A 19,116-nucleotide genomic window follows, 5' to 3' on the forward strand; every position below is an offset into this window, starting at 1 on the left:
TCGTTCACCGAAGTATACCGATAGAAAAACGTTTGATCCGACTGCAATTTGAGAGAGACATCAAGCACGACAAAGATAGTAAGTCTGCAAGTTTGCCACATCGCCTCTGTCATATAAAATATCCTTTCAAAATTCAGTGGGATCAAACACTTCGACAGATAGATAATGAGCAATTGTATTCTCTACATAAATTTATTGACTTTTAAATAATTTTAAAACTCAGTATTACAATTCACTAAAATTTATTTTCAATGTTTATAATAGTTAATAATCATTTTTTTTTATTTCTGGAAGCTTTATTTTGTATGTATGTAGAATACCACAATATTTTTATGTATTTTAAACAAATATTACCCATAAATAATTATATTTACGTAGAAATTACTGTACTTGTTTAGACATGTGTGTGTTTAAAAATCGCATTTATTGAGAAATAATTGTCTAAATTATAAAATATAGGTTGAATTTTGGTTTTTAAGATACCTGTATTGACGATTATACATTATAAATCATATTGAAGTGACAAAACATTTTACATAAATAGTTTTAAATTTTGCCTCTTTAGTTTAATTACGCTTTATACATGTAGATGGTTCTGTCGTCGGTTTCCTTTTCGCGTAGATGAAGTAGCGTAAGCGTGGCTAATCAAGGTACAAAAAGGTAATTTTATTTCTTTCCGTTGAATCTGGCGGCCATAGACGCCTAGTTTTAGCGATATTTAGTGTTGAAATCATCGTCCTTTTGTTTAAACTAGTTAAATTTGACATTGGTTAAACGTAAATGTCAATAATCTCGATCTAAACACAGGGTTTAAACACCCATTTCCCTAGCAAATTTGCTGTTTTTGCTTAATGTTAACATAAATTTGTAGAAAAATGAGCAGCTCAGAGGAGGTATCATGGATTTCCTGGTTCTGTGGATTGAGAGGAAACGAATATTTCTGCGAGGTAAATATAGTACATCCTTAATTATTAGCTTGTCTGTGCTCATCAGGAAATTGATATTTTTAGGTTGATGAGGACTACATACAGGACAAATTCAATTTGACCGGACTCAATGAGCAAGTACCGCATTACCGGCAAGCTTTGGATATGATCTTAGATTTGGAACCAGGTTAGTTTTTCCATTTTTATGTATCAAAGTACTAATTTATATGTATTCTAATGATACAAATTGGATTTAGCCTTAAGTGTGTATTTATAACTGAATAACTATTAACCACACCAAAAACTGCATATCTGCAGTTCTGTTTAAAATTTTAATATGCTGTTTTATGATCGATGATATGTAGAGGTACTTAATTTAAAATTGTGTGATTGAATTAGTTTTTATAGTAAATATTACTTATTAAAAAAGTTGTTTACATTTTGTAACTTACTTTTTTAGTAGTTAAAGATATGAGCTACAATTTGTTTATTGTTATTCTTCATTATTAATAAAATGGGACCACCTAGAAGGTGAATACCATGTTGAAATACCATGTTTTGTGACATTTATTATGTATTTTGTGGCACTCGAGTGAAATACAAAAGAAACTGATACAAAAATGGATTTTTGTCTGGTGTTCTTATGTTCAATTTACAGTAAAAAAGTAAAATTTGTTTTCTTTTTAACAATGAACTTTACAAAGACTGTATATAAATATTGTGTTTGATAAAACAAACAGAATTAAATGTTGAGAAATTCATTCTGGGTTAAATAAACATCTATCAAACAGTTTACAAACTAAAAAAGTAATTGTTCATTCAAGTCATTTATAAAATACCTTCAGATGAATGCCTCTTTGATCATAGTACTTCTACTAAAAAAAATGATAATTTTCAGATGATGAATTAGATGACAACCCAAACCAGTCAGACCTAATCGAACAAGCAGCAGAGATGTTATATGGTCTGATCCATGCAAGATATATTCTAACAAATCGTGGAATTGCTCAAATGATAGAAAAATACCAGACGGGCGACTTTGGATTCTGTCCAAGAGTTTACTGCGAGAATCAAGCCCAGCTGCCCCTCGGTCTTTCGGACGTACCCGGCGAGGCGATGGTGAAGTTATACTGTCCCAAATGCATGGATGTTTATACTCCGAAGTCGTCGAGACACCATCACACAGATGGAGCATATTTTGGAACCGGATTCCCCCATATGTTGTTTATGGTGCATCCTGAATACAGACCGAAACGTCCCACAAACCAGTTCGTTCCTAGACTCTTTGGTTTTAAAATTCATCCACTGGCATATCAACTACAGCAACAGGCTGCGTCAACATTCAAAACGCCAATGAGAACGTTAAATTTTAACAATGGAAAGCGTTAATATATATATTTTTTAAATTTTAACCAAGAGATACAATATATGTTAGTTAATGTGTTGATGGAAATTTTTTTTGTTAAGTGATCCTTACAGACTCGAGTTTAATGCGTCTTACCAAATATATGAAATTTCACGTCTGAGTTGTTTTCGTTTTTCTTTAAGAAATATATTATTTTTATAGTTCCATCAAGAAACATTATCACCAGCGGTATAGACAAATAAAACTACATGTACAATGTATGTACTGATTGTAAAATAAAGCAACTCCCTCAAGACTCGTAATTGTGCGAATGGAGTATTATAACTTAATTTCTTTTGTAATAGCTACTTGTAGGTTAATTATTTATGTTACATGCTATATTGTTCATATAATTTTAATATGTAAAATACAAATTATTAATAACCAAGTGTATTAATTTACCGTATTTACTTTAAAAATGATGGGCTATTATTTAAATAGTAATAAAGCTTCATTAACAAAAAATTATCCTTTATTGATTAACGCAACAATTGGTATTTAATTCACAGTATAATTATATGTATATCAAAATATGAATGGTTTGATTTCTCTGAAGAAAACTACTTTGGTAATAAAGCTAAACAAGCTATATAATCTTCATAAGTAACAATAATTTAAACAGTAAATAAGTACAATGTGCATTAAAACAAAATGACAATAATACATAGACTAGTAATTTATAATCAGACCATAGGTGGTTAGAAACAGTAATTAAATCTAGTAGGAAAAATAATTAAACAATGGTATAAAACAATCTGGATATGTTACATTATAAAGCAAATTTATATTTAACGAACATTCAGTAATATTCACTCTGGAATATCTTGTCAATGAGAAACTGTAATTCTACGACATAAAAGAACGTCCGACATTGTAAAAAACTTCAAATACAGCCAGGTATTAAAATTTCATTTTTCATTAATCCTCACCAACACAAACATAGAAAGGCACTTCTAATGATGTTCCAACGACCCTTTCAGAGAATTGTTATTATTTTTGGTTTTTCAAATCTGACTGTATAACTTGATCTATAAATGACAACCGTAATAATGAAGAACCGAAACCTCTGCGATGCATTACCGCTAATTATTTATTAATCATTCTTCGGCATTTGGTTTTGTTGCTCCAGGAGTTGAGCCAGTGACTGAGGTCCTTGTCCAGCAAATAGAGACTGTTGCGACACATGGCTCACGTTGGTTTCGTTCGAAGTCTTGTTGTTTTTCAATTGTCCAGGCAAATTCGGATTCCAACCGGTCGTGTTGAATAACGAATACCCTGGTGTTGTTGCGGGTGGGGCATTCGCAGTGTTGGGCATAAATTTATCCGGATGTGGTTGCTGGAAATACAAATGACTGTTGTGTCCCAATGAACCTATAAAATAGACTTACGCTGGTGTTGAGAAACCGTCCTACCGGCGAGTTGGAGACTCCTGGCATGTTGGCCTCCTTGAGCATGGCCTGGCGCATGGAAATGCTTTGGCCTCCTCCACCGTCGTAGCCGGCGCCCGGTGAGTCGTTGGAGTAGTGTGGTCTGTGGAAACTGCTCCAGATCGACGGGTTGAAAATGTCTCCGGCACCCTGCGTCGGTCCGCTTGGTGGCGGCTTGCTGAAGTCCGGCTTAGGAATGATCGACGTGGGCGGCATGTACGGGCCCATGTTGCCTTGATACGGGTAATTGTTTACGGGGAAGTTTTCATATCTCGATGGAAAATTGTTGTTGGCTGGAGGCGGTGGTGGATTGCTTGGCCACCAGGAGTTATTGGCGGCGGGAACTTCTTCACGGTTCATCATGTTGAACGAAGGTGGGAATGGGCCAGGTGGGTATGGTCCAGGTGGCATCTGCTGGTTTCCATACGAATTTGGTTGCTGCGAAAATCCGCTGTGCATTTTATTCACTTTCATGTTCGGTTGTTGAACGGCTCCGAAAGGCATCATTATCGGGTTGTTCATGTTTGGTAATTCTGATTTGTTAAATTGGAAATTGGTCCCTTTGTCCATGGTTATATTAGGCACGTTGCGAAGAGTTGACAAATAATCTGATTGATTGTTTGGATTCAAGGGAAACGCTGGATGATTTTGGTTAAATGATTGGGTGCGAAGGGGCAAATTAAACTGGGAATTCTGAGGAGGTTGTTGCTTTTGAATCGATTTTGAATCAAATTTAACCGATTTCTCCTTTTCAATTTCATCCACACTAAACTTGACCTGAAAATAGAAGTTTTAATTATGCGTTATTTTTCTCATATATAATATAGAAGAAAAATCGACAAATAAAAATAAATACTCAATGTTCAAATTTCATCATTTAAATAAGTTATGATGATAACTTTTCATAATAAATTCTTGCAGTAAATATGAGATTCTTAGTAAGGGACACTTCAAAAGTGTATTCTTTTATGTATATGTTGAATTTACTCTTGTGACAACAACTTTATTTGCATTCCATTGTTTCTATCTGGGTTATTAGTACAGTAATAATTATTGTTTTTAATCTGAATAAAAATACTGCATCTTACAATGCAATAATATATTTAGTAATATTAAAACATGCACAGATTTTGAAAAAAATAATTTAATACATTATAATGTTAATTAAAAATATCTTGAAATTTGTAGTCACATCATCTTCTTTAAATAATCTGTATAAGTTATAATTGCACATTAAATTCTTAATTAATATTACCTGCTTATTTTCTTCCATTTTTTTGAAAATTGACTGCAAAGCAACGTTTTGTTTTCCCCGTTTATTCTTTAAGCCGTCCGTCTTTTGACTGCCGTTCATCAAATTTGATGAGTTCACATCTGTGGTATCATTATTCATTTCACGCTCTTCTCTCGATTTTTCAAGGGAACCTTGTGGCTTTAGGATACCTGCCTTTTTGTCCAATCCATCTAAAAATTAAATTGTTTGTTAATATGCCATTAACAATAAAACCATATACTTACTCCTCTTTTTAGTTTCACTGACTTCAATACTAAACGATTTCATTTCCTCCAACAAATCTTTTGTTGGATCAGGTTGAATGCATCCAGGTTCAAAAATTAGTTCTCCATTTACTTCATTTCTATGTAATAAATAGAGTTTAGTGAACAAATTATTAAACAGAACACATACTTACTGTGTTATTAATTTACTCCCATTAATGTCTACCTTTGACAGCCACAAACTAAACTCAACAATTCGTTTCATGCGCACCAATCTTTCAGTTGAAGCATCTTCAATTTCTTCTTTGAAGTTCAAGTTTTTGTAAATTGAAGTAAATGGTAAAAAGCCCTGTAAAGTTTTATCCTCTGACAACGGCGATTTTATATCTAAAATTTAATAGATGTAAAAAATAGTATTGTAACTCAAAAATAGTTTTGCGTACACTTATTGTAATTCAACGCTTTTAAGCTTTTTTGAACATTGTTTAATAGCTTGCATAAACTAGGCCAAATTTGAAGTCTGTTTGCAAAAACCTTGTGCTTTAAAACATCTGGGTCATACTGAATGAAGTTCATCAATAACTTAACTACAAATAATTAGTGTTAGATTTGATTAATACATAATTAACAACACAAACTTACCTGCTGGAAGGGCATAATAATCTAACAGAGTTTCGTCCATAACTAAAGTGTGAACTGGTACTAAAAATGCACTGAGTGATCCCGCAATCAAATCTAAAGTTAACACCACCACTTGCTTCTCATCCTCAGTCAAATCTTCAGTCTTTGATATTGTATTTGTTCCCAATACATGTCTCAAGGCATACAAATTTATGGTGGTGATCTTAATCAAAGCATCCATTGAGAAACTCTGAGTAGCCACCAGTGCAGTCATAGTGGTATTTAGACTTTTTACACAGGTCTCTGCTTGTTTAAGATCTACTGTTGTATGCAAGAATCCATGGGTACAAAGGAATAATTGGATAAATTCATTCACAGTCATTTTTGTCTGGATTTTCTCAAAAGGACTAAAAAGGAGACATAATTGTTATTTTTAGAATACATTCTAAAAAATTTATTGTTGATAAATTGAACCTGGAATTCAAAGTATGCTTCTGACTCACCTATCCTTGTCAATTGCTGATGATAAAGTATTCATTAAATTTGTGGTAGATGCAGGAAATGGGTTTTTAACACTAATTCCTCTAATGTAGTAATAAACTGTGGAGAGTTTATCTCCCTGGCTGGCCTCTAAAAGGGCTAGTTGATTGTAAGGTTGCCCACTAGTAGGTGAAACTAATATTGCTTGATTGTAAAAATTTTCAGCTTGTTTCCGTTGATTTCTGTATCTAGCAATGTCACCCAAATGCACCAAGCAATATTGACAAATATAGAGGCAGGATGATGTCTGAGGCAGTGTCACTTGATCTACATTATTATTTATCTGGCCATACACACTACCCTTTCTTCTAAATGGTAAATCTATATCAAAAGTATTGCATAAGTCTTGTAAAAGTGTAAGATAAAAACCAGATGCTGCTTCCAGGCACCATGTCAGTAAAGCTTGAGCATCAGATCTTTTTGGATTCTGCAATATTTACTGTCAAACTATTTTTGTGACAAATCAAATAAGTACTTACTTTTTTGTCCCTTGCCATTTGTTGTAAAGAAGATATGTGATTTTTAAAGCCGACATTCCACAGATCCTGTTCAACTTTTTTATCTAAAGCATATTCTAAATCAAGCACCAGAGCTTGATGATATATTGTTTGTAATTTCTGTTGATTGGTCCATGCTTCATTGCTGTTTAACAAATCACATTTCCTATTTACTTTTATTTTCAAATCATCAGCTTGTCTGAAATACATTACATTTATAAAAGATGTGATGTGTGTTTTATCAACTCACTTCAAAATATGAACAGCTGCCTTGTAACCCATAATAGGAAATATTACAAAAGTTTGAGGTTAGACTTAACTGGAAAACTTTTATTGCATTTTACTCTTACTCCAATTTTAACACACAAACACTTTAGTAATCGCGCTTATGTTTATCACGGATATTTATACAATGTGATAAATATACCCATTATTTTTAAAATTTTGATATGCAATGATACTTCACTTCTTCTTCTTAGTTATTTGTTTGACTTGCACCTACTTAGATACGATTATTAAAAAAACAATTAATACTAATCGTGCCTTAAAATAGTGACTTTGTTTTTTTCTGTATTCCACAAAATGTGTTTTAATAATGATATAGTTTTATTGTTTCAAACAAATTAGTTCAAATTTCTTAACCTTTAAACTTACAAATTTTAAAAACTTTTAGATCTGTGGCATCATGAATCTAATTTTTAACAGTAAGCATAAGAAGTTATTTTCGTCATTTAATGTAAGTATTTATTGAATACTGAAACTAGTTTAATTCAACAGTCATTATTTTAGACTATAATATGTAGAACATTGGCTGATAAATCTAATGTGGAACATCACAGGGCTAAAGTTATGGCAAAAGGATTGCCAGTCAAAAAACCTATAACCAATGTAAAACACATCGTCCTTGTTTCATCTGGAAAAGGGGGTGTTGGCAAAAGTACCACAGCAGGTTATTATTAATAAATTTTTTATTTTTTATTCCACAAACTTTAAAAATTTCAGTGAATATAGCAGCAGCATTAAGAGTACTTCATCCAGAGAAGAATGTTGGCTTGTTGGATGCAGATATATTTGGTCCAACAATTCCACTAATGATGAATTTAAATGATGTACCTCTATTGAATGACAACAATTTAATGGAGCCTTTAGTAAATTATGGAATTAAATGGTAAGTAAATCCCTGGTCGATTGCAAAATCTGGTTTGTCTATGTAAATTTAACCAGCATGTCAATGGGATTTCTCATAGAGGAAGGAGCTGCATTGATTTGGAGAGGTTTAATGGTTATGCAGGCACTTGACAAATTAATGAGACAAGTGGAATGGGGTCCCACAGATTATCTTATAGTAGATACACCACCAGGAACTGGAGACACGCATTTATCACTTGTGCAAAACCTTCCTATTTCAGGTAAATTCAAAATAATTTTAATTGTTCATGGAATTGCACTTTTAATTCTAGGTGTTGTTTTAATTACTACTCCACAAAATGCTTCCCTTCAAGTTACTAAAAGAGGTGGTGTAATGTATAAAAAATTGAATGTACCTTTAATAGGTATTATAGAAAACATGAGTCATGTAGTTTGTCCCTCATGCAGTAGTAACATTGAAATGTTTGGTAATGGAATCAAAGACTTATCTAGAGACTTAAACTGTAAAATAATGGAACGATTTCCTATACAAAAAGAAATTTCCGTAAATTGTGATAAAGGAATTCCAATAGTTATTAATGAACCTGATAGTTCCATTTCACAACAATATAGAAATGTAGCAAAAGATATAATTGACTTTTTAGAGGCTGACACAAATAAAGTTGTTAACAAAGCATAATTATTTAAGTTATCAATTGTTACATAATATTTTTGATCTTAACAAAACATGATTTAGATATAATCAATATTTATAAAGTCTACTGATAAACCTATTAAAATGTTTGATCATGTTGAAAATATACTCTTTGCAATAATAACAAATAAAATAAATTGTAAAAATATGTACTTTTATTAGTCCTATTAACAACCCAATTGTAAAACATAAAATCTAGAAAATACAACAAAATTACAGTGGAAGAGGCTTTCATGTACAAAATATTTGAGCATATAAAAAATAAAAACATTAATGTTTATGAAGTACGAAAACTTTTTGCACAGATGCTCTTACTTTGACTTACATTAACAGAATATATAAGACTTAAGGTACTGGGAAAGATCTAAAAAATCACGTTCACAGTTGAATCGGTCAATTTAAATAAAGTTTAACATTAAAATCAAAAACATAGTTTACTATTACATAAAGTTAAAATATATACAAAAAGATTGGTAATACAATTAACAACTAGATGACAAATAAAATGATAAACTGTCCTTTAAAATTACTAAAAAACTAGTAGTTTTAATAGCAGTTTAATTATCTGATAAATCATGTGCGTTAAATAAATGTTTGTCAATGGTACATTTCAGTCAAAGTAACTGTCCAAATCACTTTTTCTCGGAATGAAATTAATTTTACCACTTTTTCTTGTGTTCGTCCATTGATACTCCACCAGGGCCTAAATATACAATCATCAGAAGTCCTCCAATCACGGACAGTGTCTGCAAAATAAGTCGTTTTATAATTTCAACTTTAAAATATTAATTAAATTAACCATGATTATAATTTTAAAATGTTTATAAACTATGTAATTTTACTGAATCACTATTTAAACAAAATATCATTTAAACTGTTAGTAATTAGATAATAATTTAATTGTCTACCAATTGAATATTATGAATATTTAATTGATTTATCAGCAAACTGGATTATAAAGACAAATTATAAAAATTACAGTATAATTTAATGAAGAATAGAAATATAAAACTATACATTAAGATTTTCTTATACTGTTTATTAATCATTACGAATTGTAACGTGATATTCATAGCAACTGAAAAGTATACCTATTCATATATCATGAATTGCACATTTATAATAAACCTATGAAAAGCTATTTTATTTGATGTCACAACACATAAGTACAAAGATTAGTCCCCATTTTTATTATTATCAATTATCATGTGAAATACGTATAATCGCTTTCATTTACTGTTGGTGAAAATCCAGTTACAATAAAACAAGGTCAAGACTGGAGCCGGTTAAAATAATGCTGACCTCTTTATTAAATAATCATTAATGGATAACCAACTTTCTTAATGTCAAATATTTAAATATACATATGTTTTCACATTTTTCACGGCCCGTTTCACAGTATACTCTAAAAGAAAACTAGGAACTCGTCGGCCTTGAACTGTTTTATTTAAAAATATTTGTGATACTTGACACATTACGTAGCAACTGTTATTATTAAGTACAAAGTTTTAAAAACAAACATTTGCAATTGTAATTGCAAGTTATAGAAATCTAATAGGAATCTTTGTCAATATGGTTAAAATTTTGGTAATTTAATTTATATTAAAACAAGACATCATGACGTTTTTAAATATTATTTGAATAATTTTTACTTAATGGGACTATATTATATGTTAAAAATAAACATTTTTGATTGTTATTAGAAAAAAATAAAAAGTAATATAAATCTAATAAGAATCTAATGGTATTTTATTTTTAAATAATATTTGTATATCTTTTTGATTGTTATTTTAATATGTTAAATATAAATATTTGTTACTGTAATTAGAAAAAAAGGAATATAAATCTAAATTTTAAAGTTTGTCAATTTGGTTTAAATCATTTTTTAATAAAAAAAGTAATCATTTAACTAATGTTAAACTACTTCTATTTTAATATGTTACTCTTGACTATGAGACTATGATCAATTTAATTAATTCTATAAATTAAGTTGGCTTACCTGGAAGAAGTCATATTTTAAGAAATCTCTCAATGGTTTATAATCAGGAATATTCCACCAAGCATTGTGATAGAAATTTAATGTTGTTAGGAGAACAACTAAAATTGATGCTGACAATTTGGTTTTGTAACCTATTGTCACTAATATCATAATAGTTGAACCCAGCAAATCCAAAACAATCTAAAACAAAATCCATAAATCAATAAACTAATCAGATTAATCTATTTATCATAAAGATTGTCATATTGAACATCATACTTACAGAGAGAAAACTGAATTCAAATCTGATTAATGTAATAAACATAAAAACTAATAAAATTCTTCCAGAGAGTTGTAAATAATTTTTATGCTTGTTTTCTCCCAAAGATGGTACACCAGCAAATAAACTCTTAGCCTCTCCTCGGCTTTCAGCTAGTACAAGCAACAAGGCTCCAATAAGGGCGAAATTTCTAAGCAAAAATTGCATGTCCCATAAAATACTGTATGCCACTGTCTGTAAGAGAAAAGTGTTTTATAAAAGTTTATAAAACCAACCAGATACTCTTACCTGCAGGACAACAATGAAAAATAGCACTCCACAAGCAATGGGGACCTTGTATCTGATTACTACCATAACACATCCACCAAGTTGTCCAACTAAATTAACTAATACGAAAATCGTTGCTAAAAATTTGCCACAACCCCATGACATGTCCATATATTCTCTCTGTTCTGACCACTGGAACCACATTCTGAGGCCATCCTCGAAGAATGTTGAAATTAGACATACTCTAGCTAAAGTGGGCAATATGTGTTTCAATTTTCTTGTAACCTTTAACATAAAAGTTCAAATTAGTGTTGCATAATTTAACATTTAGCAAAATTGAATATTGTAATGAAACTTGAGATTTGTGAACAGTTTAGTTGACCAAAAACTATTAATACAATTATTATATATATAACTGGCTGAAGTACAAAAAAAACTTGAAAAAAATTCAAAATTAAAACCCATATGGAGCCAGGTTTTTGGCTACATAGGATGTTGCATATCAGTTGAAATTAGAAAAATTATCACATTTTTTATAAAAATAAAAATTGTACCGTAACTAATTAAAAGAAAAACCTGTTGATTATTATTATCGCGAATGTACAAATTGTTTGGGGTGACGTGACAAAAACATTTTAACAAGTGATTAAAATGAAATTGTGACATAAACCGTTTGAAAAACAAATAAAAATATGTTTGTTTAATTACCTGATCTGCAATGTCTTCGGCATTTGATATATATTCGTTTGGAATATTCATTTTGATGAACTGAGAGCGAAAGCTCCACGCAGACACCTATTTTTTCAGAGATTGTACCAAAAATATAAGTTCCACATAATTACATATAATTTCCACCAGCTAAACGACTCATCAGATATGATATGATTTATTAATTTCTTTGTTCAATTTAAATCCTTATTTTGACTATAATTTTAAAAGTTATTTTTAATAATTCTTTATAAATTTCATAAATTTATTTTTAATAATTCGAACTAATAAGAATTATATGAAATTAGAGAAGAAGAAGAAGTTTGTTTTCTGTGATTGTTTTTATTCTAGAAGTTAGTCGGTCGATCACAAGTTGTAAGTTTACATTTGTCATAGTTATAATTTATCGGTATGTGTAATCAAATTATACAATAGTTAGGATAATATACTATTTAGTTATTATTATTAAGTACTTGATTTGATCAAATAGGTTGTTTGATGTTTGAGGTTAGTTTCCATTTGTAGGTCATCATGATTGAAATAACTTGCAACGATCGTTTGGGAAAGAAAGTAAGAGTGAAATGTAATCCCGACGATACTGTGGGTGATTTGAAAAAGCTTATAGCAGCTCAGACTGGTACACGATGGGACAAAATTGTTTTGAAAAAATGGTACACCACATACAAAGATCACATTCAACTACAAGATTGTATCCTTTTTTGCTTGTTCATTAAATATTATGTATATTCAGTGTGATAGTATACTTACATGTACTGAATAATTACAAGGAACTTTAGTAACTGAAAGAACTGTGTGTGACAATGTCATTGTAACATCAAATATAATAAATTGTTCTAGTTACTTTGGTTCCTTGTACATGTTCTATGTTTAAGTTTTTTTCAAAAATATATAATTAATTTTCCTTGACTAAATATTAGATGAAATTCATGATGGGATGAACATTGAGTTATACTACCAGTAATTTTAAGATTGACTTTGTAATATATCATTAATTTAAGTTTCTATAAATAAAATATTGAAATATTCAAATTACTTTTATTTATTCATTACAAACAAAAATAATTTGTCTAAAGTATAACACTTTAATAAATATGTTTTGGCAAAATATCACAACAAATAATAAAAATCACAACACAGTTTGTTAGTGACAAAAATTTCTAATCTATAACACATTTTAATGAGCCAAAACTCAACGTTTAGAAAAAAAAAATGATTCATTTTAGATTATTGCATTCTAATTAACTTGGTATTTAATACCTAAAATTGTAGCAAATCAAAATATAAAAAGTATTCTACATTTCTAATATCTGAACAATAAGTTGAGCAACTGCTAATGTTAATGAATAGTGAGTTATACTAAAGCTCAAAAAACTGTTAGGTTTTGGTACAAATATTTATTTTTATGGAAAACATTGGCAAGACATGATCCGAATTTAAATAAAAGATAAATTGTTTAAGCATTCATTTGTAGTTATAAAAATAAATAATTTAAAAATGTTACTCCACATCACATTAATACATTCTTAAGGCACACATTAATTACAAATTTGATTTAGTGTGCATGATTCATTACGTTTTTTCCAACAGTTCAGTTCCAGTATTATCACAAAAGTATGAGAAATCCTTATAATTAATTATTATTGTAATATACATCAAATATTTTGTTCATTAGTACGTAAATTAACATTTACGTCAAATTTATAGAAATAAAAATATCTGCTTAACTACAAATTAAAAGTTGAGAAATAAGTCATTTGGATTAGATAACGCCTTTTTTGTTAGTCATGGAAGATATCCAAATACTACATAAATAGTTGTACCATAAAATATTTGTACGTTTCACGTGTTATTTAACTATCATTTAGGAAACTAAAGCTCTAGGTTAAGCAATTTAGTTAAACTAATTCACAACCTGCAAACATAAAAAATTCATACAAAACATTGCCCTTAAAGGGCACAACAAAACATAAATTCTAGAATGTTAGTGTTTTTTGTATTTAGTGAGGCCTCTTGAACATCGAATCAGGATTTGTGTTGGACCTCTTGGAAGGTGATGATCCAGGAGACTTCAAAAAAGTAGGAGGCGGCACTATTACATGTCGCTCTTCCGATTTCCTCCCTCTATTCAACAAAATTTCTCTTATGTGCTGTACTATCAACTCGATCGCAACTAAAACATAGAATTCGTTAAATCATATTGATAGTATAACTTGTAATGTGAAAATGAAAATAATGGAAATTTTACCACTAATTTCTGAAGGTTTGTAATTAGAGAAACGTAAAAATTTTAGATAAAGGTCATTATAAAATAAAATACACGTGATGCATGTATATACATATTTACTGTATTTATAATAAACAAACATGAGATTACAATATAAGCCTGCTTTAATATATAAAAATACACAAAAAAAGGTAGAAAAATTGGTACAATTGACAAATTGTGCATAAAATTTCCAGTCTTATTAATACCCTATTATTCAGTGAGATTTTTAATGGCATTCCATTGTCAAATCTATTTAGTATACTTGTATGACAGGTTTTGTGGGACCAGCCTTGAAAATAGCACTTCATGTGTAAAATTATAAGGTTCGTGTATCAGCAATAAGTATTTAGAAAATATAGATTTATCACATATGTAATACTAAATCTTAACAGAAAATGCCACTAATACTTCTAACAAATTTGGAAATTGCTTATTTAATAGTGGAAAATTTAGATTCAATAAACACATGATTTCTTAAAAGTAAAAAATGGCCAAAATTTCAATTTAACAATAATATTGCATAAATTATGCTAGCGTCTAAAGTACTAAGTAAGTGATTAAATTTCACAACCTACATTTTCATTCCACAGTGTTCACAATTTTTTAATACTATATAGTCTGTTAAACAATATTTATCACAATAACAATACAAGCTATTAACAAGGGAAATTAGTCCTTTGAAATTCATGTTTTCTGTCTATTACTGTCTGTAATAACAATTTTATTTTTTTACAATTAATTGTAATTGTGTATTTTAATTACACATATGTGTAATGTCCTAATTTTCTGTGGTAGTCAAAGGAATAGGGCAAAGCCTTTGATGATGTTAAGAACTAACTACAATCAATAAAAAATTGAAAAATTGTTGAACACATTGTAAAACACCTCCATAGTTAGTTAACAGTCAATTCTTAAAATAGAAATTATTTTAGATAACATGTACCTAAGTCAAAACAACGAGTAAATATTACAATCAATAAAATTCTCTAAGAGTATCACAAATCGACTTAGATTCAATTCCAAAGGATTACCCCAAAAGAAATAAAGTGACTATAAGTTTTCGTAAATACTTATGTTGAAACGAACACCATTATGAATGAGGGGTTGCCTTTTAAATACTCAATGGTGTAAGTGGCGTCGTGGGCAAAGAGGTATGTCCGTTTTCTTTACCGTTGCCGTGCAAAATATCCCAGATGTGGTGTACTATTAGGTCAATAGCCACTGCAACAGATTAACGTAAATCAATCAATGATAACCAAATAGGTTGGTCAACACATCAATACATATCATGCACACGCAGACAGAGGAACTGGGGGTAAATCCACAGAAGATGGAAAGTGATTATGAAATGCGATATTACTAAAGCGAGCCCACAACGTCAATGATGATGATATTGCAGTGACTATTCACCAGACACCATAAAGCGTTTTGCGTCTAGATTTAAGGCAGGAATAGGCGGAGAAGTTTTTTTTTTACAGAGTTTGAAGCAGTTCTCAATTATAACTGGCAAATATTACTACAGGACCGCAAATCCAATCAGTTTTTAGTGTTATGTATATTACACTTATTATAATCCAATAGGTTTTTTATATAGTTTATATAGTTTAATTGTGGTTTAACTGGTCAAAGATTTTTTCCCAATTAGTGGCATATTTCCATTATTTGAACAATTAGTTGAGCATAACTAAATACTGTTTGTTTTTGATTTATATTCATCATTACTACACTCAAGTATTCTTTTAATACCAACAAATAAATTAATTACCGTTACTCACCATTATTATCAGCGCCTCTGGGTATAATTACATCAGCAAATTTTTTTGTCTGTAAATTAAATAATCCCTATTAGAATCTTTATTAAGAGAATATATTTATATATATTTTTTAAAACCACAAAGAACTCTCTTTGGTCAAAATATGGCAATTGTTGCATATTTTTTAATTAAATTTGGGTAATTAGTTTTACATACACCCTACAAGCTGTATACTAAAAATCATAGAACAATTAAAATTTTGTGAATAACATACTAATGTACAAAAATGAACCAGATAAAGGAATTATTACATTAATACTATAATTACTTATCTATTTTTATATATTATCTAATTTATAAGTCCATGATATTCTGTTAAGTACAAGATTAAGAAATAAAACTTACTGGAAAACAAAATTCCTCAAAAGCAGGCTTCACAAAATTCATATACTGATTAAGTACTTGTTCTAAATCCCTTCCTCTTTCATTTATGTCCCTTGGCACTAAAATATAAGTTTTGTTGTAAAATTTGTAATTAATAAAATGTATTAATAAAAACCTCTTCTGGCTAATCTTGTATCTGAATCTGTGTCAACAAACAGTTTCATATGATACAAATTCCTTATTTCAGGCCAATAAAACACTAAAATGCCTTCAAATAGGACAACATCAGCAGGATATATTGTAAGAAACACGTCCTTGTTTCTAAAAATAACCCATTGAATTATTCATATAGAACCATTTGAAACACTTACAGTGAATGATTCTTGTAATCATATGTTGGTATTTGTACAATCTTTCCAGCCAGAATGTCCTGTAGTGTTTCTCTAATAAGAACGTCATTAAAAGCATCTGGATGATCAAAATTGAATTGACCTTTTTCAGCCTTGGCAATCTCTGAAGGTGTCAATTCCCTGTAAAAACTGTCCTGTGATATACATACAACTTGTCTTTGTGTCTGATCCATGTCAACTTGTCCCAGCTTTTCCATTATCCTCTTGCATACTGTGCTCTACACAACAGAGTGATTATCCAAAAGGAAAAGCTCTGGAAAATTATCTCATACCTTTCCACTGGCCGTACCTCCTGAAACACCGATCAAAAACGGAGTCTTCGAATCGGACCCGTTAATTTTGGGGCTGCCGTTCAATTTCGTGTCGCTCATTTTGTACGTTGTGAATGTTCGGCGTTTACTGGGAAAATCAATAGTGCAGCACGCACCAAACTTAACCTGCAATTGAACGAAAGAAATAGAAGCTGCGCGACGCAGTTTTATTCCCGCTAGTAGATCGCTCGACCGTACTAGCGATGCATAGAGTAAATTGCAAATAGGCAAATTTTTCAGTACAGGTAACATTGCTTGAGGAAAAGCTTTAGAAAATCTGCCCAAATACGGTACGGCCACTCCGTTCATAGATGGCGCCCGTGTTCATATCGCTCTTCGTGATTCCCGATAAATATTTAAATTTTCGCAACTGGATAAAAATATAGTAAATTCGAAAACTGAAAAGGAGATCTTCAACCCACGCTTTTGTTCTTTATGTTTCAGGATTCTTCCATTTTATTACTATTTGATTGAGTCACTCGAGTCGAGAACAAGTTGTATTTATTTTTTATCAAATATCTGTTGGTAGATGAAATTACAAAACAAGTATCGTGTTTAGGTTTACTAAATACGAAAATTTTATTAATTTATACACAAAACATTTTTAAATATCGCACTGTTATATTTTATACGATAATATAATTAATATTATTTTTTGGTGTACTGATACTTTAATCAATACCGAAGTTGTTCACAATTTTAATTAAAATAAATATTGAAATATAAGATATATTATCATTTTATTTATATGTTTCTAAAATAGGTAGACAAAATTATGAAGAAAATCTAAATAAAATTTAAATTTCGGACCAATTGTGTTTAAATTTGGTTTGAATTATATTAAAATACATACTTACAATTAATTACAATAAAGTTTTTCCATAATGATACCGTAACGTAGTTTCTGGGAGGGGGGTTCTCCTATTTTTTTCGGCCTAATTATACACCACTGAATATTTTTTAACATCTTAGAAGAATTAGGCACTTTTGATTTAATTTGATTAGAATATCCTTTTTTTAGATATTCCGATTTTAAATTTTCAAGAAAGTTTCCGATATAAAATCAATTAAAATTAACATTGTTTTACACTGGACGACTATAGAAGAGAATAATATATTAGTCACAATCACATTAACAAATTAAAAAATAAATAAACAATTTAAAGAGATTTTATTAATTTTAATAAACTAAGACTGTGTTAATTTAAATGCGTGTAATTTAGGAGCAAATACCAAGTTTACAGTAATAGTAAAATTGCTTGTCTATAAAATTAAGTGCCGTATACGTTTTGTAAGTTTTATTACCATTAATTACTGGCATAACCGCCGTAAATTATTTGTGCCCACGGCTGCAAAAGTAAATTAAGCCTACATATTGTGCACCTCGGTTCTTGAAACAAAATTGATGATATTCCATAAATCATCGGACAGTATCTATTGCTTCAAATAAATAACTATATCAGCGCTATAGTAGCAATTTAATGAATTTAATTATAATTTAATATAAAAAATAAGTTACTCAATGAATTTATTATACGTGAAAGTAGAGGAAGTGTTAATAGTTTCGACAATGTTTTAATGTCTGATAATTATATGTGTTAAGCTGCTGCTCTATTAATGATTAAATTTATTAGAACGATTAGAATGGACCTAAACGAGTAGCCAGTATTTTGATATATTAAGCCACAACTTCCTCCAAATATAATAAATGCCTTCATGAAGAAATTTGATTTTAAATGGCTTCTGTAAATTCCATTTAAGAACTATTTATTATACAATAAGTTTAGCCTTATCCATTAAAATTCTTACATGTCTTTGATGTAAGTTCGTTACCCTTCAATACCTATACTGACCCAAAATAACTTCGCATAGTTTAATTTGTCTATTCCTTGTCTCCAAATTAATCGCGGTCATCTACAAACCACCAAACGGATAAAATAAATGGATCCTTAATAGTGAAAAATCTCTGCAGTGAACAGTG

The 19,116-nt window shown here is 30.0% G+C and overlaps 6 protein-coding genes across 12 annotated transcripts; 3 read left to right on the forward strand and 3 right to left on the reverse strand.

The window, feature by feature from the left end:
- The first annotated feature begins 525 nt into the window (after nucleotides 1-525).
- LOC109594429 (casein kinase II subunit beta) lies at nucleotides 526-2,715 on the forward strand. 2 transcript variants are annotated; one of them, XM_049964936.1, is made up of 4 exons: nucleotides 526-660; nucleotides 872-947; nucleotides 1,011-1,113; nucleotides 1,825-2,715. In XM_049964936.1, exons 2-4 carry the CDS (start codon nucleotides 876-878, stop codon nucleotides 2,313-2,315), a joined length of 666 nt encoding a protein of 221 aa, XP_049820893.1. In that variant the 5' UTR covers nucleotides 526-660; nucleotides 872-875; the 3' UTR covers nucleotides 2,316-2,715. The 2 variants fall into 2 exon arrangements, with proteins under 2 accessions (XP_049820893.1, XP_019865204.1); XM_020009645.2 differs by lacking the exon at nucleotides 526-660 and having other exon boundaries at nucleotides 689-947.
- Nucleotides 2,716-2,775: 60 nt separating this feature from the next.
- Nucleotides 2,776-7,351, reverse strand: LOC109594451 (nonsense-mediated mRNA decay factor SMG7). Of its 2 annotated transcripts, XM_020009671.2 has the most exons (11): nucleotides 7,164-7,351; nucleotides 6,896-7,112; nucleotides 6,380-6,843; nucleotides 5,898-6,283; nucleotides 5,699-5,842; nucleotides 5,450-5,642; nucleotides 5,277-5,395; nucleotides 5,014-5,222; nucleotides 3,720-4,535; nucleotides 3,412-3,667; nucleotides 2,776-3,359 (listed from the first exon to the last, which is right to left on the reverse strand). In XM_020009671.2, the coding sequence occupies exons 1-10, from the start codon at nucleotides 7,193-7,195 to the stop codon at nucleotides 3,425-3,427; spliced, it is 2,823 nt and encodes a 940-aa protein (XP_019865230.2). In that variant the 5' UTR covers nucleotides 7,196-7,351; the 3' UTR covers nucleotides 2,776-3,359; nucleotides 3,412-3,424. The 2 variants fall into 2 exon arrangements, with proteins under 2 accessions (XP_019865230.2, XP_019865229.2); XM_020009670.2 differs by having other exon boundaries at nucleotides 2,776-3,667; nucleotides 7,164-7,350.
- A 123-nt stretch (nucleotides 7,352-7,474) lies between these two features.
- Nucleotides 7,475-8,987, forward strand: LOC109594384 (iron-sulfur protein NUBPL). Its single transcript, XM_020009604.2, has 5 exons — nucleotides 7,475-7,649; nucleotides 7,703-7,862; nucleotides 7,916-8,081; nucleotides 8,138-8,322; nucleotides 8,374-8,987. The coding sequence occupies exons 1-5, from the start codon at nucleotides 7,599-7,601 to the stop codon at nucleotides 8,739-8,741; spliced, it is 930 nt and encodes a 309-aa protein (XP_019865163.1). The 5' UTR covers nucleotides 7,475-7,598; the 3' UTR covers nucleotides 8,742-8,987.
- Nucleotides 8,890-12,140, reverse strand: LOC109594385 (surfeit locus protein 4 homolog). Its single transcript, XM_020009605.2, has 5 exons — nucleotides 11,990-12,140; nucleotides 11,303-11,566; nucleotides 11,018-11,248; nucleotides 10,756-10,935; nucleotides 8,890-9,502 (listed from the first exon to the last, which is right to left on the reverse strand). Exons 1-5 carry the CDS (start codon nucleotides 12,038-12,040, stop codon nucleotides 9,416-9,418), a joined length of 813 nt encoding a protein of 270 aa, XP_019865164.2. The 5' UTR covers nucleotides 12,041-12,140; the 3' UTR covers nucleotides 8,890-9,415.
- A 97-nt stretch (nucleotides 12,141-12,237) lies between these two features.
- LOC109594386 (ubiquitin-like protein 5) lies at nucleotides 12,238-13,039 on the forward strand. 4 transcript variants are annotated; one of them, XM_020009609.2, is made up of 3 exons: nucleotides 12,238-12,364; nucleotides 12,515-12,698; nucleotides 12,928-13,039. In XM_020009609.2, exons 2-3 carry the CDS (start codon nucleotides 12,521-12,523, stop codon nucleotides 12,969-12,971), a joined length of 222 nt encoding a protein of 73 aa, XP_019865168.1. In that variant the 5' UTR covers nucleotides 12,238-12,364; nucleotides 12,515-12,520; the 3' UTR covers nucleotides 12,972-13,039. The 4 variants fall into 4 exon arrangements, with proteins under 4 accessions (XP_019865168.1, XP_019865166.1, XP_049820894.1 ...); XM_020009607.2 differs by having other exon boundaries at nucleotides 12,296-12,398; XM_049964937.1 differs by having other exon boundaries at nucleotides 12,335-12,458.
- LOC109594391 (uridine-cytidine kinase) lies at nucleotides 13,032-17,399 on the reverse strand. Of its 2 annotated transcripts, none has more exons than XM_049964934.1 (6): nucleotides 17,097-17,399; nucleotides 16,786-17,042; nucleotides 16,590-16,735; nucleotides 16,436-16,533; nucleotides 16,052-16,100; nucleotides 13,032-14,180 (listed from the first exon to the last, which is right to left on the reverse strand). In XM_049964934.1, the coding sequence occupies exons 1-6, from the start codon at nucleotides 17,385-17,387 to the stop codon at nucleotides 14,008-14,010; spliced, it is 1,014 nt and encodes a 337-aa protein (XP_049820891.1). In that variant the 5' UTR covers nucleotides 17,388-17,399; the 3' UTR covers nucleotides 13,032-14,007. The 2 variants fall into 2 exon arrangements, with proteins under 2 accessions (XP_049820891.1, XP_049820892.1); XM_049964935.1 differs by lacking the exon at nucleotides 13,032-14,180 and adding an exon at nucleotides 14,334-15,497 and having other exon boundaries at nucleotides 17,097-17,337.
- Nucleotides 17,400-19,116: the final 1,717 nt, after the last annotated feature.

Source organism: Aethina tumida, chromosome 3 (genome assembly GCF_024364675.1).
Source record: "Aethina tumida isolate Nest 87 chromosome 3, icAetTumi1.1, whole genome shotgun sequence".
NCBI lineage: Eukaryota > Metazoa > Arthropoda > Insecta > Coleoptera > Nitidulidae > Aethina > Aethina tumida.

Bases quoted from the DNA above. Each gene is read 5' to 3' on its own strand.
- LOC109594429 (XM_049964936.1), top strand. From the start codon at position 876: ATGAGCAGCTCAGAGGAGGTATCATGGATTTCCTGGTTCTGTGGATTG. The intron at 948-1,010 runs GTAAATATAGTA...TGATATTTTTAG, and splicing joins GAAACGAATATTTCTGCGAG to GTTGATGAGGACTACATACA. The intron at 1,114-1,824 runs GTTAGTTTTTCC...GATAATTTTCAG, and splicing joins GATCTTAGATTTGGAACCAG to ATGATGAATTAGATGACAAC.
- LOC109594451 (XM_020009671.2), bottom strand. From the start codon at position 7,195: ATGGGTTACAAGGCAGCTGTTCATATTTTGAA. The intron at 7,113-7,163 runs GTGAGTTGATAA...AATGTATTTCAG, and splicing joins GCAGCTGTTCATATTTTGAA to ACAAGCTGATGATTTGAAAA. The intron at 4,536-5,013 runs GTAATATTAATT...TTCTATTTTCAG, and splicing joins AAATGGAAGAAAATAAGCAG to GTCAAGTTTAGTGTGGATGA.
- LOC109594384 (XM_020009604.2), top strand. From the start codon at position 7,599: ATGAATCTAATTTTTAACAGTAAGCATAAGAAGTTATTTTCGTCATTT. The intron at 7,650-7,702 runs GTAAGTATTTAT...TCATTATTTTAG, and splicing joins AGTTATTTTCGTCATTTAAT to ACTATAATATGTAGAACATT. The intron at 8,323-8,373 runs GTAAATTCAAAA...TTTTAATTCTAG, and splicing joins GCAAAACCTTCCTATTTCAG to GTGTTGTTTTAATTACTACT.
- LOC109594385 (XM_020009605.2), bottom strand. From the start codon at position 12,040: ATGAATATTCCAAACGAATATATATCAAATGCCGAAGACATTGCAGAT. The intron at 11,567-11,989 runs GTAATTAAACAA...TTTATGTTAAAG, and splicing joins CCGAAGACATTGCAGATCAG to GTTACAAGAAAATTGAAACA. The intron at 10,936-11,017 runs GTAAGTATGATG...ATTTTGTTTTAG, and splicing joins TTGAATTCAGTTTTCTCTCT to ATTGTTTTGGATTTGCTGGG.
- LOC109594386 (XM_020009609.2), top strand. From the start codon at position 12,521: ATGATTGAAATAACTTGCAACGATCGTTTGGGAAAGAAAGTAAGAGTG. The intron at 12,699-12,927 runs GTATCCTTTTTT...ACTAAATATTAG, and splicing joins TCACATTCAACTACAAGATT to ATGAAATTCATGATGGGATG.
- LOC109594391 (XM_049964934.1), bottom strand. From the start codon at position 17,387: ATGTTACCTGTACTGAAAAATTTGCCTATTTGCAATTTACTCTATGCA. The intron at 17,043-17,096 runs GTATGAGATAAT...TCTGTTGTGTAG, and splicing joins GAGGTACGGCCAGTGGAAAG to AGCACAGTATGCAAGAGGAT. The intron at 16,534-16,589 runs GTTTTTATTAAT...CTTATATTTTAG, and splicing joins TACAAGATTAGCCAGAAGAG to TGCCAAGGGACATAAATGAA.